The 17196-nt window shown below is 39.1% G+C and overlaps 1 protein-coding gene across 1 annotated transcript in view; it reads left to right on the plus strand.

Moving 5' to 3' along the window:
* Positions 1-3654: 3654 nt before the first annotated feature.
* The window catches only part of SLC5A7 (solute carrier family 5 member 7), a gene marked incomplete at both ends in the record, with an annotated part of 42955 nt that continues 29413 nt past the window's right edge, over positions 3655-17196 (plus strand). The window contains 3 exons of the mRNA XM_081087333.1: positions 3655-3832; positions 9541-9654; positions 10399-10554. Of these exons, the coding sequence (XP_080943459.1) occupies positions 3655-3832; positions 9541-9654; positions 10399-10554 (448 nt within the window). The remainder of the gene's footprint in view (positions 3833-9540; positions 9655-10398; positions 10555-17196) is intronic.

The following is a 17196-nucleotide window of genomic DNA, read 5'->3' on the forward strand; positions in this document are numbered from 1 at the left end:
CCTTTCACAAAAGATAAATTGCTTAAGGGCAGGGTGTCTATATAATTTTCTGCATGTTTCTTAGTTCTTAGGACAGTGCTTGGAACATAAAAGCCACTTAGAAAATGTATCTGAAATAAATAAATGATTTGGAAATGAAAAAAACTGCTTTTTATCCTCCAAAGCTGCAATGGATCTTCAACTGACATGCATTTCTCTAACTTCAAGCATGATGACATATTCTCAGGAGACTGAAAACAGAGGTACATACTGAAGACAAAAGAGTAGGTGTCCGGGAGGGCACGTTCTGGAGCAGAAACCACTGCAGTGTCGTCGGTAGATCAGACACAGGAGCTCAAAAGACGTGGCAAATGAGGAAATGTCTTTACAGGAGTAGACTCAGTGCAGTAGCAGTTGTTATTTTCAACTGGTGCTTTTGTCATGAAAACAGCTGCTCTGCCAGGTCAGAACTTTTTTTTGGCCAACTTCAAGGTCATTGCATCTTCCCGGATTTGGCACTGAATCTAGTCTGGAAAGTCTGGCTTCTTAAAGTGGATTAGGTGGGCCCCAAAGAGAGTCGTGTCCTGGCTGCATTCCCAATTCATATACCTAAAAGCTTTGGTGGTATTTCTGTGAGGACAGCCAGCTCTTTTGTCCCTCTTTGTACTTGAGTCTAGCTTCCTGACCTAAGCCTTGTGCAGATTTCACACACTGCCATAGCCCATGCCAGTCCTGTGACACCACTAGCAGCTTGTCGCTATCACCTTAACTCTATTCTGGTAGGTAAGACATAAGTTAAACCTGTGGTCAAAGTCCAGAGTCCGTTACTCAAAATTGTTTCAATGTATAACCCTTTCATGTGAAAAGGACTATGTTGAGAAGCTGTCTCAGCCTTTTCCAGAAAAGCAGAAAGACACAGCTGTCCATGCAGGCCCTTCTCCCTGTCTGTTCTCTCTGAACTCCCGGAGGCTTCCTTATCTCACACATGCTGGAGGATGCAGTTCCTCTTTTTACAAGAACAAAGGAAAGGAGTAGTGATATAAACTTGAGGGTTCATTTCTATATCCAGTGTAAAAAGATTGGGGATCATCAGAAATTTCGCTTAGAAAGAGGTGGACAAGAGTTAAAAAATACTCTTATTTGTTCTGTCAGTTTAGATTTTTATATTTTACTGTTTAATACACTGGTAGGTGAACTATGGAAATGATATAGATAGTTATGTATACTATGGATATGGAACTATATCCATGAATATCTAAATAATCTAGGTAGCACGTAAATATAGATATCTAGGTGTGGGCAGATAGACATTTTAAACTTCTATAGAAAATTCTTTGGCGTTCTGGAATAAATTTTTGTAGGCAAGCAACCTAATTGCTCTACAAGGAAAGCTGTCTTGCCTGCCTTATGTAGTAACTTTATGTGTTTTGGACAACTCCTAGAATCTTTCATTTGATTCTGTTTAAAAGTGAAAGGGGACTTGATAAATGACTTTTGAAACATTCTGGAAATGTCTGCTGGATAGAACCCATCTCCAGGGAAGTCACAATCAGGCTCCCTGAGGCCAGGGAGGCAGCAGGAGCATGCATGCCTCTGGTCTTTCAGTGACAGAAGCCTCAGGACACCAGACAGACAAAGTCTGGGAAGAACGCTGACCTCTCTTCTCTATTGCACTTCCAGCTGCTCCCTGAAAATATAATTGTCTGAGACCCTCCCAGTTCCCTGCTTCCAACCAGAGTCCAGGGAAGTTAGAATTGGTAATGACCCGAGGGAATCACGCCCTCTTTCCTGGAGGAGAGAAGGGGGATTGGTGGGACTCTCCCTGCAACTGTCAGGGACCAGGGTGTCACTGTGGCACTGGTCTGGAGCCCAGGCTGCGCCCCAGTTCTTCAGACCGGGCTTCCTGGGCACCCACCTTGCTCCCGAGGGCACTGTCCCCAGCACCCGCCCCAGCATCCGCCCCAGCACCACTTTCCTCTGACGTCCGATCTTGAGATCTGACGATCGCCCCCACCGGCCGCTCTTATAAAGGGGACTTTTGCCAATACTGGGATGATCGCTGCCTCGCCCCGTGCCACGCGCCCTCCGCCGGCGCCCACACCTGTCAACTCCGCGTGCGCCCAGGTTCTTGGAGAATCTGGGCGAAGAGCCGCGCAGGCATCCTGACCCTAGTGCCTGGCCCTGCCCCCACCCCTGCACCCCGGGCCACACCCTCTCACTCACCCTTACACACACACACACACACACACACACACACACACACACACACACTCCACTGCACGCTTGCAGACCCCGCCACCGCGGTTCCCGGGGGCAGCGGTCCCGGAGCAGCCAGAGGGGCTCAGCGCTTCTCCGCGTGGGGATCACTCAGGTAGGCGCGCAGCAGGGCGTTTTCAGAGCCCAAGGACGCGGCTATTTTGCCTCTTCGCGGTGATGCGCGGGCCGTCCACTCCCTTGCACTCAGGGTTCTCAGGTGCCAGCGGCTAGAAAGTCAGGTTAGAGAAGCGACAAGGTCCTCGCTCGCGCAAGCGGTGGGCAGAGGGGCCCGGGAAGGACGGCAGGTGGGGAGCATCCCGCTGTGGCCCCAGAAAGAACTTCCCGGTTAGGCTGGCTTCTTTTCCTTCCTCCGGAGTCCGAGGGAAGCTAGCTCTTCTCCCAAGGAAGAAAATACTGGCTAAGTATGTGTGGCTGGTGTATCGTGTGTTACTGTATTTTCTTTCTCACCCACCTGCGTGCACAAATAGCAGTTTCCCCCAGAACGTGTTTGTGTGAAATGGGTGCGTGAAATAGCTGGGTCATGAGGGGGGAAACAAAGAAAAAGTGAAGACGTTAGAAGTTGACATCTGTCTTCTGAGAATCTTGATTTTAATGTCTTTGACACTCTTACATTTTTAAGGAGGTGATGTAATTTTTAAATGGTTTCTTGTATATACCATTGAGGGGGAGGGGCGAGATGCAAGGAACAAAGGACAGGGATGGGGAAGAAGGTTGATCGAGATGTTACACATAACATCCTTAGTAGCTACAGAAACTTGAACCACGGGCACTTGTTGAAAATTGGAGTTGATGTGTTTTAGGAATAGATTTTCCTAAAGTTCTTTTGTTTTTTTTCTTAAGATATCTTCACCTCACATTGCTTTTGGACCATTTCCTGAAACTGTTTAAAGGAAGGAATAGAAGAATGAATAAATGAGCAAATATGTTATAATTCTCAGAGTAGTCTTTTATGATATACCTACCTTACTGAATAATTCTAGATGGAATAGTAAGTGAGTTCTCAAAAGCAAACAGATGCATGCTCTTTCTAGGTGATGTCTTGACTGAATTACTGAATTAAGGTACAAGAAAAGGTTAATTTTATATTGAAAGAATTTATTAAACACAGAATGATTATGATCACATTTGTTACAAAGCACTTCCATTTTTTTCCTTGAATGCTCAAAACAATGTTATACTGTTAAATAGAATAATATAATAGGCACCTGTTGGTGACTACTAGTTTAACATGCGATTTCAATGTACTTTTTCTTCAAGTGGCAAAGGATTTCTCATGAGCCAGTTGATTTACTTCCGACTGGCTATGTATGTATGACTGGTTTATAATGCGCTACTGTATTTTCTTCAGAAGTCTAATGAAGTAGCCAGCTGTGGAAGATTCCAGACCTCTAGATAAATATGGCTTTCCATGTGGAAGGACTGATAGCTATCATCCTGTTCTACCTTCTAATATTGGCTGTTGGAATATGGGCTGCCTGGAAAACCAAAAACAGTGGCAGCGCAGAGGAGCGCAGGGAGGCCATCATAGTTGGTGGCCGAGACATTGGCCTGCTGGTGGGCGGCTTCACCATGACAGGTAGGTTCAGATGTCCAGCTCCATGCTGCCTGCCCCTCCTTGGCTCTCAGAATGACAAAGCAAATGTTACTCTTTGTCTTTAGGATCCTTTGTGTTCATTACATATATATTTTAAAAATAATTTTACATTTATTTAAAACAAAAATAAAACTGTTCAACTCAGTAGTATTTGAACAAAGTGATTTTATAATTAGCCACTATGTAGAATCTGAGTAAAACAAACCTGGGCTGTCTGGGCTGCTCAGTGGGTGGGAACAGGGAAAACAAAGAGGTGGGTGAGAGTGCGAAAGTGCCTTAGTCTTACAAGTTATGTATCTGGTAATCAGTGTGAGAAGGTCAGCATCTCATCTTGCTCGTTAGCATAGGTATGAAGTTGTGACTTCGCACTCTCTGAAATGATGAGTATCAGTAAACAATAACTAGTGATGGCTTTAAACAATAAATTCAGGGGCAACACAATTCCAAATTGATGCCCTGATTTGAAATTAATTATCCCATTTGATAAACTAATTTCTTTGCAGGAGGACAATCAGATGTTAGGAATCCACTGCACTGAAGGAAAAGATTTCCAAAAACCTTGAAACAAAAGGAAAAAATTCAGGGCATGTCTTAACAGAAATCCCCAGCCCCCACCTGCAGCTCTCTCTCTCATTTAACCTTCTCTGTGCCAGGAGGGGCTGATATTCTATCCCCTTTTGCCCAAAGGTGATCCTGTTTAAGAGGTGGCTTATTTTTCTTTTATGATCTTTTTGGTCATTGACAATCTTACTGAAAACCAATTTAAAATTATATTTTTAATATTATTGGATACATATTTGCTAAAAAATACCTTTTCTTTTAGAATCTCATTAGTTTTTAAACATCAGCAATATAACCCATACTAACAGGAACTCTGAGTGCCCATGGGAAAATAAGCCTTTGGAAATCATGTCCAAATGATGCCCACTTTCAACCCTAAAGTGTTATTTAAAAAGGATTTGCTCTCTATGGGAAATACTTTACCAAACCAATCTGTGAAGGCTACATCTCTGTTTGGCCATCTCAAATCTATAATGTTCTATAATAATTTGTGGACTATAGGTTTTTCTTTCAGATATTCACATTTTCTTTTGTTAACTCTTGGCCAAGTATATGTAGGTTTCATTTGGTCTTTCTGAATGTCTTTATCTTTATATTTCAGAACTATGAAAGCGGTTTGGGGTTAAGTGAATACACAGATTTACATGGTTAACAAAGACCAGAGTCAGGGCCAGACCCAGGTCTTCTGGGAGCCACACCCGGGCCTTTTTTATGATCTCATCACACTTAGCCTTCTCACTGGTTCCTCTTTATTTCTTTATAAATGTACATGGTTGTAAGGACTTTTATCCTGTGTCTTTTTTTTCCATAAACACATATCTGGAACAAACTGTATTGTACAAAATATTTTCTATGATGCCTGATATGTGAAATTAGATAAATACAAAATCACAAAGAATAAAAAGCATTCACTGAAATTTTGGCATGGATTTTTTTATTTATGTTCTCTTATTATCCACCTATTGTTGAACAGTGAACACAACTTTATATCTTCATCTTCAGTTTTCATTATAACATTTCCTCTTTCCATTAAAAATCCAGAACTGATACTGACTTTTGAAGAGAATTGAAAAAATTGTGATTATATTTCCCTCATATTTCTCCTATTATGAAGAAAATAAAAATAAAACAAAGGTGGTTGATTTCACTAAAAAAAAAGTTGGAAAGAATAAATAAGCTGTTGTATATCAAAGCATTTTTATTATAAATTGTTATAATGTTTTATTACTCTAGTTTAACATTCTATTTATTTTGTCCATAAAGATATTTCAGAATTTGTTTTTTATCATTTACAGTAATTTTTTTCAGTTGAATAGGCTGTTTTCTTAATAATCTTTTTCATTTTTTTCTCCTTTGTTTTTATTGATTTTTGTTGAATTTATTGGTTTGACATCAGTTAATAGAATAATATAGCTTTCACATGTACAATTCTATAGTAAATCATCTGTATATTGTATTATGAGTTCACCACCAAAAGTCAAGTCTCCTTCCATCATCATGAATATCCCCTTTACCCTCCCTCTCCTACCTCCCTCCACCCCACCCCCATACTCTTATCTGTGCCTATGAGGATTTTTTTGGGGGTGGTGTGTGTTGTTTTTTGTTGTTGTTGTTGTTTGTTTGTTTTTTGCATAATCACATAATCCTTTCACCTTTTCACCCAGCCCCCAACCTCCTTCCTTCTGACAGCTATCAGTCTGTTCTCTATGAGTCTGTTTCTATTTTTTGTTGTTGTTGTTAGTTTATTTTGTTCATTAGATTTCACGTATAAGTGAAATCATATGGCATTTGTCTTTCTCTGACTGGCTTATTTCACCTATAGTCTGTTAAATTGTATAGAAAAGTTGAGTTATAATGTTTTTTATAAAGAATCATGGTTTAGCTCAGTTTTAAAAGATTTTCTAATCTCTCAGAACTGAAAAGAATCTTGATCAATATCTTAATTCTTTTAAAATATGAACCATATTATCTAACCCTTGTCAAATTAATTGATTTTATATTTTTGATAAAGAATAAAAATTGAAAATAAAAATGCATCTGACATGAAATTTAAAAACATGCAGAGCAAACTCTGTCCTCGAAGGTGCTACATTGATAAAAATGGAGGGGCTCTACTTATGACAAGTAACTACGTCTTCACTTCTATGTTATAACATTTGTGATTACTCAGGCACCAGTTTTCTTTTTGGATAATGGAAGGAGACCTACACAATGAAAAATGATTACTAATAAACTTTGTGCTCATAAGACCATCAGGCAGGCCATTTGGTTTGTGCAATGAAACATTGCCAGTGTTGTTACCAGTTCTAGCTGCTAGGAGGAAGATGGAAGATAGTCTCGGGTCCTGTGCCTGAGAGGATTCCTCTTTTCAGGTCCTAGTTACATACTCAGTGGGGCTGGGAGAGGGAACTCTTTTACAAATTTCAGCAGGGCGGAAACCGGTTTGGCTCAGTGGATAGAGCATCGGCCTGCAGACTGAAGGGTCCCAGGTTCGATTCTGGTCAAGGGCATGTACCTGGGTTGCAGGCATATCCCCAGTAGGAGATGTGCAGGAGGCAGCTGATCGATGTTTCTCTCTCATCGATGTTTCTAACTATCTCTCTCCCTTCCTCTCTGTAAAAAATCAATAAATATATTAAAAAAAATGTCAGCAGGGCTTCGAATAAAAAAGACAAATGATAGCTTTGGTTATTTATTAACTCCCATGCAAAAGCTACTATGAAGATGACAATGGCTGCCAACTGTGTGTCCACTATAGGGTTTCGTACAAAAACTTCCCATTTAAGTATACTTCAAATTACTTTTCAGGGAGGTCTTTTTTATGTTGACCCTTTAAAAATAATATTCTCTCTTCTTTGTTTTGCATTTGGATTTTTTTAAAAGCTAGATAGATTTTGGTGTGAACACAAGAGAAATACGTGTTTTCTATAGCTTTATATACATGTTTTTGAAATTTTATTTACATTTTGTGAGATTTTAAAGAATTTTTTAGAGTCGAAGTGTAATATACAGCTTAGAATTCAGTCTCATATCTGGTAAGCTTCTTGTCAACCTATGCTCCTCATAATTTTACACAAATTCTCCATAGGAATTATTTTAAATATTTTATTAATACTCTTAAAATATATAAACTGCAGAAATTTAAGTGTTTCATTAACTTTAGTTTTTCAGCAAGAATCAAATATTATATTGAACTAGAGGCCTGGTGCACGAAATTCGTGCACAGGGGTGGGGGGTCCCCTCAGCTCAGCCTGCACCCTCTCCAATCTGGGATTCCTCTCATAATCTTGGACCACTGGCTCCTAATAGCTCACCTGCCTGACTACCTGGTTGCCCCTATCTGCCCCCTCCTGCCGGCCTGATCACCCCTCATTGCCTCTGCATGTCGGCCTGATCACCCCTAACTGCCCCACCCCCTGGCAGCCTGGTTCCCCCTAACTGCCCCCCACTGCTGGCCAGGTCACCCTCAACTGCCCCCTCCCTGCTGGCCTGGTTGTCCCCAACTGCCCCCACCTGCTGGCCTGGTCGCCCCTCACTGCCCAACCCCTCAGCTTGTTCACCCCTCATGGCCCCTCATCTGGTCACTTCACGCAGCCCTCTGTTCAGTCGTTTGGTCGTCCCTCACTAACCCCCCTGCAGGCCTGGTTGTCCCATGCAGCCTGTTGTTCAGTCATTTGGTCGTCCCTTACTAACCTCCCTGCCAGCCTGGTCATAGGCAGCCATCTTGTGAGGGTGTGAGGGTTAATTTGCATATTACCTCTTTATTATATAGGATTCTCACAGAAAAAATGGCAGTTTGTACATCATCTTCAGAACTGTTTAACCAAAATGAAGGGTTCTTTTTATTGGGGGGGGGGGGGGAAGCTTCCTTTACCTCTCCTTCAGCTATTATGCTACAGAAATTTTATTAAGTAACATCTAAAAATATTTATTATACTCTATGAAATATCTAATATCTCACTAGAAGATCCATATTAGAACAAAGAATTGAAAGTAGATATGCAATCAACATTGTTAATTTTTCGAATGATAGTCTAGGTCAGGGGTGGGCAAACTTTTTGACTTGAGGGCCACAATGGGTTCTTAAACTGGACTGGAGGGTCGGAACAAAAGCATGGATGGAGTGTTTGTGTGAACTAATATAAATTCAAAGTAAACATCATTACATAAAAGGGTACGGTCTCTTTTTTTTCAGTTTTATTCATTTCAAACGGGCCGGATCCGGCCCTTGGGCCGTAGTTTGCCCACGGCTGGTCTAGATTCTAAGTGTATGTTGGGTACTTGGGAAGAGAGTAGGAAAAGGTACCTTAAACTCACTTTAGGACACCTGGGAGTAAGTGACATATTTTTCCCCCCTTCACTCTCTTAACAATTTAAGGTAGTAAGTACAACTTAATTATGATTTAAACTGACTCTATTAACAAAAAGTACACATACCGACAACTATACATGTGCATGCACACACACACAATACACACACATACACACACATACACACACACCTTGAGGACAATAGTCACGATCAATAGGAATAGATCAATACAATTAAAACACAAGAACTTTGAAATAAAGACATTTGACTGATGTTATGGAGGCTAGGGGGAAAGTTGTAGTTTTATGAGAATAGAAATAATCATGTACTATATTACATATTATCTCAAACTTTGTGTACTAATAATATCATTTAAAAGTGTTGATGACTAAATGGATTTAGAAAATATCTGGGGCAACCCTGTCCAATAGAGATATAATGAGAGTCACAAATGTAATGCTACGTTTTCTACAAACCACTTTAGAAAACATAAAGAATAGTTGAATTACTGTAAATAATAGAATGTATTTAACTCAGTATATTGTAAGTGTTTTCATTTTACAATGTAAGCAATACAAACATTATTGTCATATTTTACATTTAATTTTTCATACTAAGTCTTTTTAAAATTGTTTAACTTATTAAGTCTTTGAAATCCATGTATTTTTTACACTCATAGAGCATCTCAGCTAGACTAATCACATTTAATATACTCAATAAATAGCCACATGAGGCTAATGGCCAATATCTAGACTGAGCAGGCTTAGGGTGTGACAGGTGTGAGAGTATCTTTCCCTCATTCTTCATTCTCTTTCAGCCACCTGGGTTGGAGGAGGTTACATCAATGGGACAGCTGAAGCAGTGTATGTACCAGATTATGGTCTAGCTTGGGCTCAGGCACCAATTGGATATTCTCTCAGTCTGATTTTAGGTAAGTGGAAGTTCAAACCTCAGTGACTCACTCAGTAAAGAACAGGAATATAAATAACAAGTGAAATAAGTCAAACAATGTAAATAACTATTGTGGGAAAATGTTACCAGAAATCTTTAGCTACTACATAAATTGGTAGCAAATGCTTAGATTATTCGACTTCTTGATTATGGAATACATAAAAAAAAAATCCCTTGATATTATAGCTGTCAGAACAGTGATTTCTTTAACATAATGATGTTTCTCTTTTTTCTTTCAAAAATAGCATGGATATATAATTTAAAATGAATCAACTTGAATTGTACCTGAATTTCTTTGTGTAAATCACACTAATAAAAGGTCAAGAATATTATGTAATAGAGTATTCCTAACTTATTTTTGCACCTAAAATACTTTAATTAAATATTGGGCTTAATCAAAATATCTTAACACTTGCTGTGCTCAGCGATGCATCAAGGCATTTTAGTGGGTGCTGTGCTGGTCCATGTTTTCTAATCCACATGCCTCAGATACACCACTCAATTGTCCTTTGGATACATACAATAATAAAGGTATGAAGAAACTTGCCCTTGGTTGCTGAATATTGCTTGGTTCTATATTTATATTTTAGACTGGTTCCTTAATACATATGTGTCCTTAAAAATTCATTTCCCTTGAGAAATTGTAGCATAATAAAAGGTTGGCAAAGACTATTACATTAAGAATTAGTAATTTTGTCATAAACTCTTTTTTCATTCCTTTTAGGTGGTCTGTTTTTTGCAAAACCTATGCGATCCAGGGGCTATGTGACCATGTTAGACCCATTTCAGCAGATCTATGGCAAACGCATGGGCGGCCTCCTATTTATTCCTGCACTAATGGGAGAAATGTTCTGGGCAGCAGCCATCTTCTCCGCCTTAGGTAAGAATGAATAAAACATCGCTCTACTGGACTCTCTGGTTGATTCACCATCAGATACATAACTTTGCTTTCTTCAGCCACAGGTCGGACCACCCTGCCTCTTCCTGGATTAATGCAACCATCTCCCTGCTTACAGTTCTATCACCTCCTGTAGTGTCCTCATGGTAGCCAGACTCATCCTTCTAAAATACAAATGTGATTATATCCCTTTCCTGCTTAAAAAAACAAACAAAAAAACCCCTTTGTAACCAAGTCCTTAAGCTTTATATGACTTAGCCTCTGACTTTCTCCTCTCATCATTTCCCTCTCCTCCTTTCTTCTTTCATAACTACAGTCCTCTCTTGCCTCTGACACTGTGCAAGTCCAGGTGCCCTCTGCCTTGGATTCCTCTCTCCTCTTTCCTTTCTCACATCTGCCTCACCAACCAAAGAGTGTCCTCCAGATCTTCTCAGAGATACCACTTCCTCAGATAAGTCATCCTAAACTTGCTGAATGCTTTTCCTATGAGCTTCCTTAGACACACAAAAAATTTGTTTTCAATAGGCTTATCACTTTGTGTGATTATGGCCTGTTTATTTCATGCTCAATTTTCTATCTCATAAAAAGAATTATAAATTTCTTAAAAGCTGGATTTATGTTTTGTAACAGTTTTAATCCTATTACAAATGAATGAATAAACCATCTATGGAGATGATAGGTAGACAGATAGATGATAGCTAGGTATTTGGTTTGTCCTTTAGTTACTTTTTTCTTTTTTAATTCAATTTATTGGAGTGTCATTGGTTATTAAAATTACATAGGTTTTAGGTATATAATTCTGTGAACTTCATCTGTATTTTGTCTCCTTCCATCACCATTTATCCTCCCTTTACCTTCTTCTAACTCCCCCACTACTCTTCCCTCTGGCAATCAACATACTGTTGTCTGTGTCCATGGGTCTTTCTTCTTTCTTTTGCTTAATCCCTTCACTCTTCTCATCTACCCCAAACCTCTTCCATTCTAACATCTGTCAGTATGTTCTCTATATCCATGAGTCTGTCTCTACTTTTTGTGCTAGTTTATTTTGTTCATTAGATTTCACATATAAGTAAAATCATATGGTACTTGTCTTTCTCTGACTGGCTTATTTCACTTAGCATAAAACTCTCCAGGTCCACCCATGCTGTCACAAAAGGTAACATTTTCTTATTTACAATTGAGTGAGTAGTATTCCATTGTGTAAATGTACCACGTTTTTATACAGTCATCTATTGATGGGCACTTAGACTGCTTCCAAATCTTAGCTATTATAAGTAACACTGCAATGAGCATGGGGGTTCATATATTGTTTTGAATTAGTGTTTCAGGTTTCTTTAGATATATTCCAAGAAGCTGAATAACTGGATAATAAGGCAGTTCCATTTATAATTTTTTGAGGTAACTCCATCCTGCTTTCCACAGTGGCTGCATTAACCTGCATTCCCACCAACAGTGCACAGTTTCTCTTTATTCACATCCTTGTCAATAATTCTTGTTTGTTGATTTATTCATGATAGCCATTCTGAAAAGTGTGAGGTAATATCACATTGTGGTTTTAATTTGCATTTCTCTGATGATTAATGACGATGGACATTTTTTCATGTCTTTTGACCATATTTATGTCCTTTGAAGAAGTGTCTATGCAGATCCTTTTCCTAATTTCTTGATTAAATTGTGTTTTGGTGTTGAGTTTTATAAGTTTTATAAGTTACTTAAAAATTTTGGATACTAACTCCTTATTAGAAGTATTGGCAAATGGGTTTGTCATATATGTCCTTTATTATGTTGAGGTATGTTCCCTCTATTCCCACTTTGCCAAGAGTTTTTATCATAAACAGATGCTGGATTTTATCAAATGTTTTTTCTGCATCTGTTGATATAATCAAATGATTTTTATCCTTCATTTTATTTATGTGCTGTACCACATTTATTAATATGTGGATATTGTACCAACCTTGCATCCCTAAAATAAGGCTCAGTTGTTCATGTTGTACAACCTTTTTCATGTGTTGCTGGATTGGGTTTGCTAATATTTTATTGAGGATTTTAGCATCTATGTTCATCAGGGATACTGGCCTATAATTTTCTTTCTTTGTAGTGTCTTTATCTAGTTTTAGAATTAGGATAATGCTGGTCTCATAAAATGAACTTGGGAATTTTTCCTTCTCTTAAAATTTTGGAATAGTTTGAGAAACATAGGTGTTAGTTCTTCTCTGAATGTTCGGTAAAATTAGCCTGTGAAGACATCCAGCCCAAGACTTTTGTTTGTTGCAAGCTTTTTTTGTTTTGTTTTGTTTATGTTTGCTTGCTTTTTTACTGCTTCAGTTTCACTAATTGTGATCTGTCAATTCAGATTCTCTGATTCTTCCTGATTCTGTTTTGAAAGATTGTATGTTTCTAGGATTTGTCTATTTCATCCACATTGTTAGCATATAGTTGTTCATAATATTTTCTTACAACCCTTTGTATTTCTTTGGTGTCAGTTGTTATTTCTACTCTGTCTTTTTTTCTTATTGAGTCTGCCTAAAGTTTTGTCAATCTTCTTTATATTTTCAAAGAACCAACTCTTGGTTTCATTGGGGTTATTTGTGTGTGTTTTACTCTATTTCACTTATTTCTGTTCTGATGTTTACTCACGTTTGACTTTGTTTGTTGTAGTTTTATAAGTTTCTTTAAGTGTAAAGTTAGTTTTGTTGTTGTTGTTTTCTTGAGATTTTTCTTGTTTCTTCAGATAGGTCTGTAATGCTATGAATTTCCCTCTTAGGACTACTTTCCCTTTGTCCCATATATTTTGGGTTGCTGTGTTCTCATTTTTATATACTTAAAGGTATTTTTTGATTTCTTCCTTGATCTCATTATTTAACCCATTCATTGTTTAATAACATGTTATTTAGCCTTGATGTGCTTGTGTATTTTTCAGGTTTTTTTTTTCCTTGGGATTGGTACCTAGTTTTATATTTTATGTGTCCTTTAATTTTAAGTGATAGCCTTGCTGGGTAAAATAGCCTTGGTTGTAGGTCCTTGCTTCTTATCACTTCGAATATTACATGCCTTCCCTTCTGGCCTGAAGTATTTGTGTTGAGAAATCAGCTGACAGTCTTATGGAGCTCTGTTGTAGGAGCTCCCATTACTGATTTTCTCTTGCTGCTGTTATGATTCTGTATTTGTCTTCAATATTTGCCATTTTAATTATGATGTGTCTTGGTGTGGGTCTTTTGGATTCATCTTGTTTGGTACTCTCTGTGCTTCCTGCACTTGTGTGTCTTTTTTCTTCATTAGGTTAGGAAAGTTTTTGGTCTTTATTTCTTCAAATACATTCTCTATCCCTTGCTCTTGCTCTCTCTTTATGGAACCTCTATAGTGAGAATGTTGTCATGCTTTATGTTGTCCGAAAGTTCCCTTAAATATCCTCACTCTTCCTAATATTTTTCTGTTCTGATTTTGTGGGGTTTTTTCTACTTTGTTTTCCAAATTCCTGATTTGATTCTTTGCTTCATCCAACCTACTTTTTATTTCTTCCAATGTATTCTTTTTTAATGTTTTTTATTGATTTTAGAGAGGAATAAGGGAGAGGGAGAGTGAAAGGAATATCAGTGAGAGAGATAGAAATATCAGTTTGCTGCCTCCTGCACACACCCCACTGGGAACAAGCATACAACCCATGCACGTATCCTGACCAGGAATTGAAACAGCAATATTTTGGTTCATGGGATGACACTCAACCAACTGAGCAACACCAGCCAGGGTTCCAGTGTATTCTTGATATCAGATATGGTATTCTTCATTTTTGACTGGTTCTTTTTCATGGTTTCTATGCCCCATTTCATGCTGTGTAGTTCTCACTAAATTCATTGAACATTCTAATAACCATTAATTTTAACTATTTATCTGATACATTTCTTACCTCCAAATGATTTGGCTCTTTTTCTGGGGTGTTCTCCTGTCCTTTCATTTGGGGCCTGTTTATTTGTCTCCCCAGTTTGGCTGCCTCTTTATATTAGTTTCTATATATTAGATAGATCTGATATGATTCCCAGTTTTTTGTGGGGTGACCTTATATAGTAGGTTTCCTATGTATCCCACTGGTGCAGTCTCCTTGATCATTTGAGCTGGGTGCTCTAGAAATGTCACTTGTGTTGGTTATATGGTCCTTCCTGTTTACTTGAGTCTTGATTCCTATTGCTCTGTTTGTGAATGTGATTGAACCTTAGGGTGACTGACTGTGTGGCTCAACACCAATCATAGCATGTGAGCTGCTGTGCAGGTGCTGACGGCATAAAGCAGAATTTTCCTCAGGAGGGTTTAATGCCCTTGGAGATTTCCCTTTGGATATTGTGAAGTTTACTGGGTCTTGCTCTGATGTTGTCTAAAGCTGGTAACTGGGTGTGTTGCTTCTGGGCCGCTTGGGATGGACTCAAGCAAGACAATATCAGCCTGTGCCTGGCTCTTGGTAGCCTGTTTGGAGCTACAAGTGACCCATAATTGTGGCTGCATCTGCTGGGCTTGTGTGCATGCAGGAAGCACCAAGATAAGCACCAAAGCCAGCTTGTACCAACATCCAGTTCAGGGAAATGTCAACAAAAGTCCCAAGGCACCCCGATGAGATCTGCCTTCTGCTGCTTCTGCCTACCAGCTGCCTGTTAAGTTCAGTTATTTAAAGAACCTCTTGTAGAGTGGGGATAAGGTCTAGGGGAGTGGTCGGCAAACTCACTAGTCAACAGAGCCAAATATCAATAGTATAACGATTGAAATTTCTTTTGAGAGCCAAATTTTTTAAACTTAAACTATATAGGTAGGTACATTATTATTAACTTAATTAGGGTACTCCTAAGGCTTAGGAAGAGCCACACTCAAGAGGCCAAAGAGCTGCATGTGGCTCACGAGCCTCAGTTTGCCAACCACTGGTCTAGTGGATCTCCCATTGGGAAGGTGCCAGTCAAGCTTCAGAGAAATGGTTGGTGTGATACCTGCCCCAGACCACAGTATTCAGTCTTTCCTGGATTTTTCCCCAACCTAGAAATGGCAGAGGCATTATGAGTTGGATGGATGGGGCCTCTGGAGCCCGGAGGATGGGTCTGCCAGAAGTCGGGAAAGTGTTTTTATTGGATTTCTGATGAGTGGGAAATGACAATCAGGTTCACTGGAAAGTGGAGAAAATAGCCCCATCCCAAAGCCAGACAACTCAGTCCCTGACACCTCCTGAGTTTTCTCAAACCTCTAAACCATGGCCAAGAAAGCTGGATCCTCAGAAGGGTCTAAGGTTCTCAGGGTGGGGCAAAAGAGAGTCCAGAGTGTGGGACAATAGCTTTCATTTTATTTTTTTGGCATCATTTTTTTTTTTATTGCTTCAAGTATTACAAAGGGTATTACATATGTGTCCTTTTTTCCCCCCGCCCTTGACAGTCCCCTAGCCTCCCCTATCCCCCAGTGTCTTATGTCCATTGGTTATGCTTATATGCATGCATACAAGTCCTTTGGTTGATCTCTTAACCCCCTCCCTCCTGCCCCCGATCCCTCCCTGGCCTTCCCGCTGCAGTTTGACAATCTGTTTGAGGCAGCTCTGCCTATGTATCTATTATTGTTCAAAAGTTTATAATGGTCTCTATTATCCATGAATGAGTGAGATCATGTGGTATTTTCCCTTCATTGACTGGCTTATTTCACTTAGCATAATGCTCTCCAGTTCCATCCATGCCATTGCAAATGGTAAGAGCTCCTTCCTTTTTACAGCAGCATAGGATTCCATTGTGTAGATGTACTACAGTTTTCTAATCCATTCATCTACTGATGGGCACTTAGGCTGTTTCCAGATCTTAGCTATGGTGAATTGTGCTGCTATGAACATAGGGGTGCATATATCCTTTCTGATTGGTGTTTCTGGTTTCTTGGGATACATCCCTAGAAGTGGGATCACAGGGTCAAATGGGAGTTCCATTTTCAATTTTTTGAGGAAACTCCATACTGTCTTCCATAGTAGCTGTAGCAGTCTGCACTCCCACCAGCAGTGCACAAGTGTTTCTTTTTCTCGACATCCTCTCCAGCACTTGTCCTTTGTTGATTTGTTGATGATAGCCAGTCTGACAGGTGTCAGATGGTACCTCATTGTTGTTTTGACTTGCATCTCTCGGATGATTAGTGACTTTGAGCATGTTTTCATATGTCTCTTGGCTTTCTGAATGTCCTCTTTTGAAAGGTGTCTATTTAGGTCCTTTGCCCATTTTTTGATTGGATTGTTTATCTTCCTTTTGTTAAGTTGTATGAGTTCCCTATAAATTTTGGAGATTAGGCCCTTATCAGATATGACATTGGCAAATATGTTTCCCCACACAGTGGGTTTTCTCATTGTTTTGTTGATGGTTTCTTTTGCTGTGCAGAAGCTTTTTATTTTGATGTAGTCCCATTTGTTCATTTTCTCTTTAGTTTCAAGTGCCCTAGGAGCTGTATCAGTGAAGAAATTGCTTCGGCATATGTCTGAGATTTTGTTGCCTTTGGATTCTTCTAGAATTTTTATGGTTTCCTGTCGTACATTTAAGTCCTTTATCCATTTTGAGTTTATTTTTGTGTATGGTGTAAGTTGGTGGTCTAGTTTCATTTTCTTGCATATATCTGTCCAATTTTCCCAAC

This window comes from Myotis nattereri (genome assembly GCF_964212035.1).
Source record: "Myotis nattereri genome assembly, chromosome: 3".
Classification (NCBI taxonomy): Eukaryota; Metazoa; Chordata; class Mammalia; order Chiroptera; family Vespertilionidae; genus Myotis; species Myotis nattereri.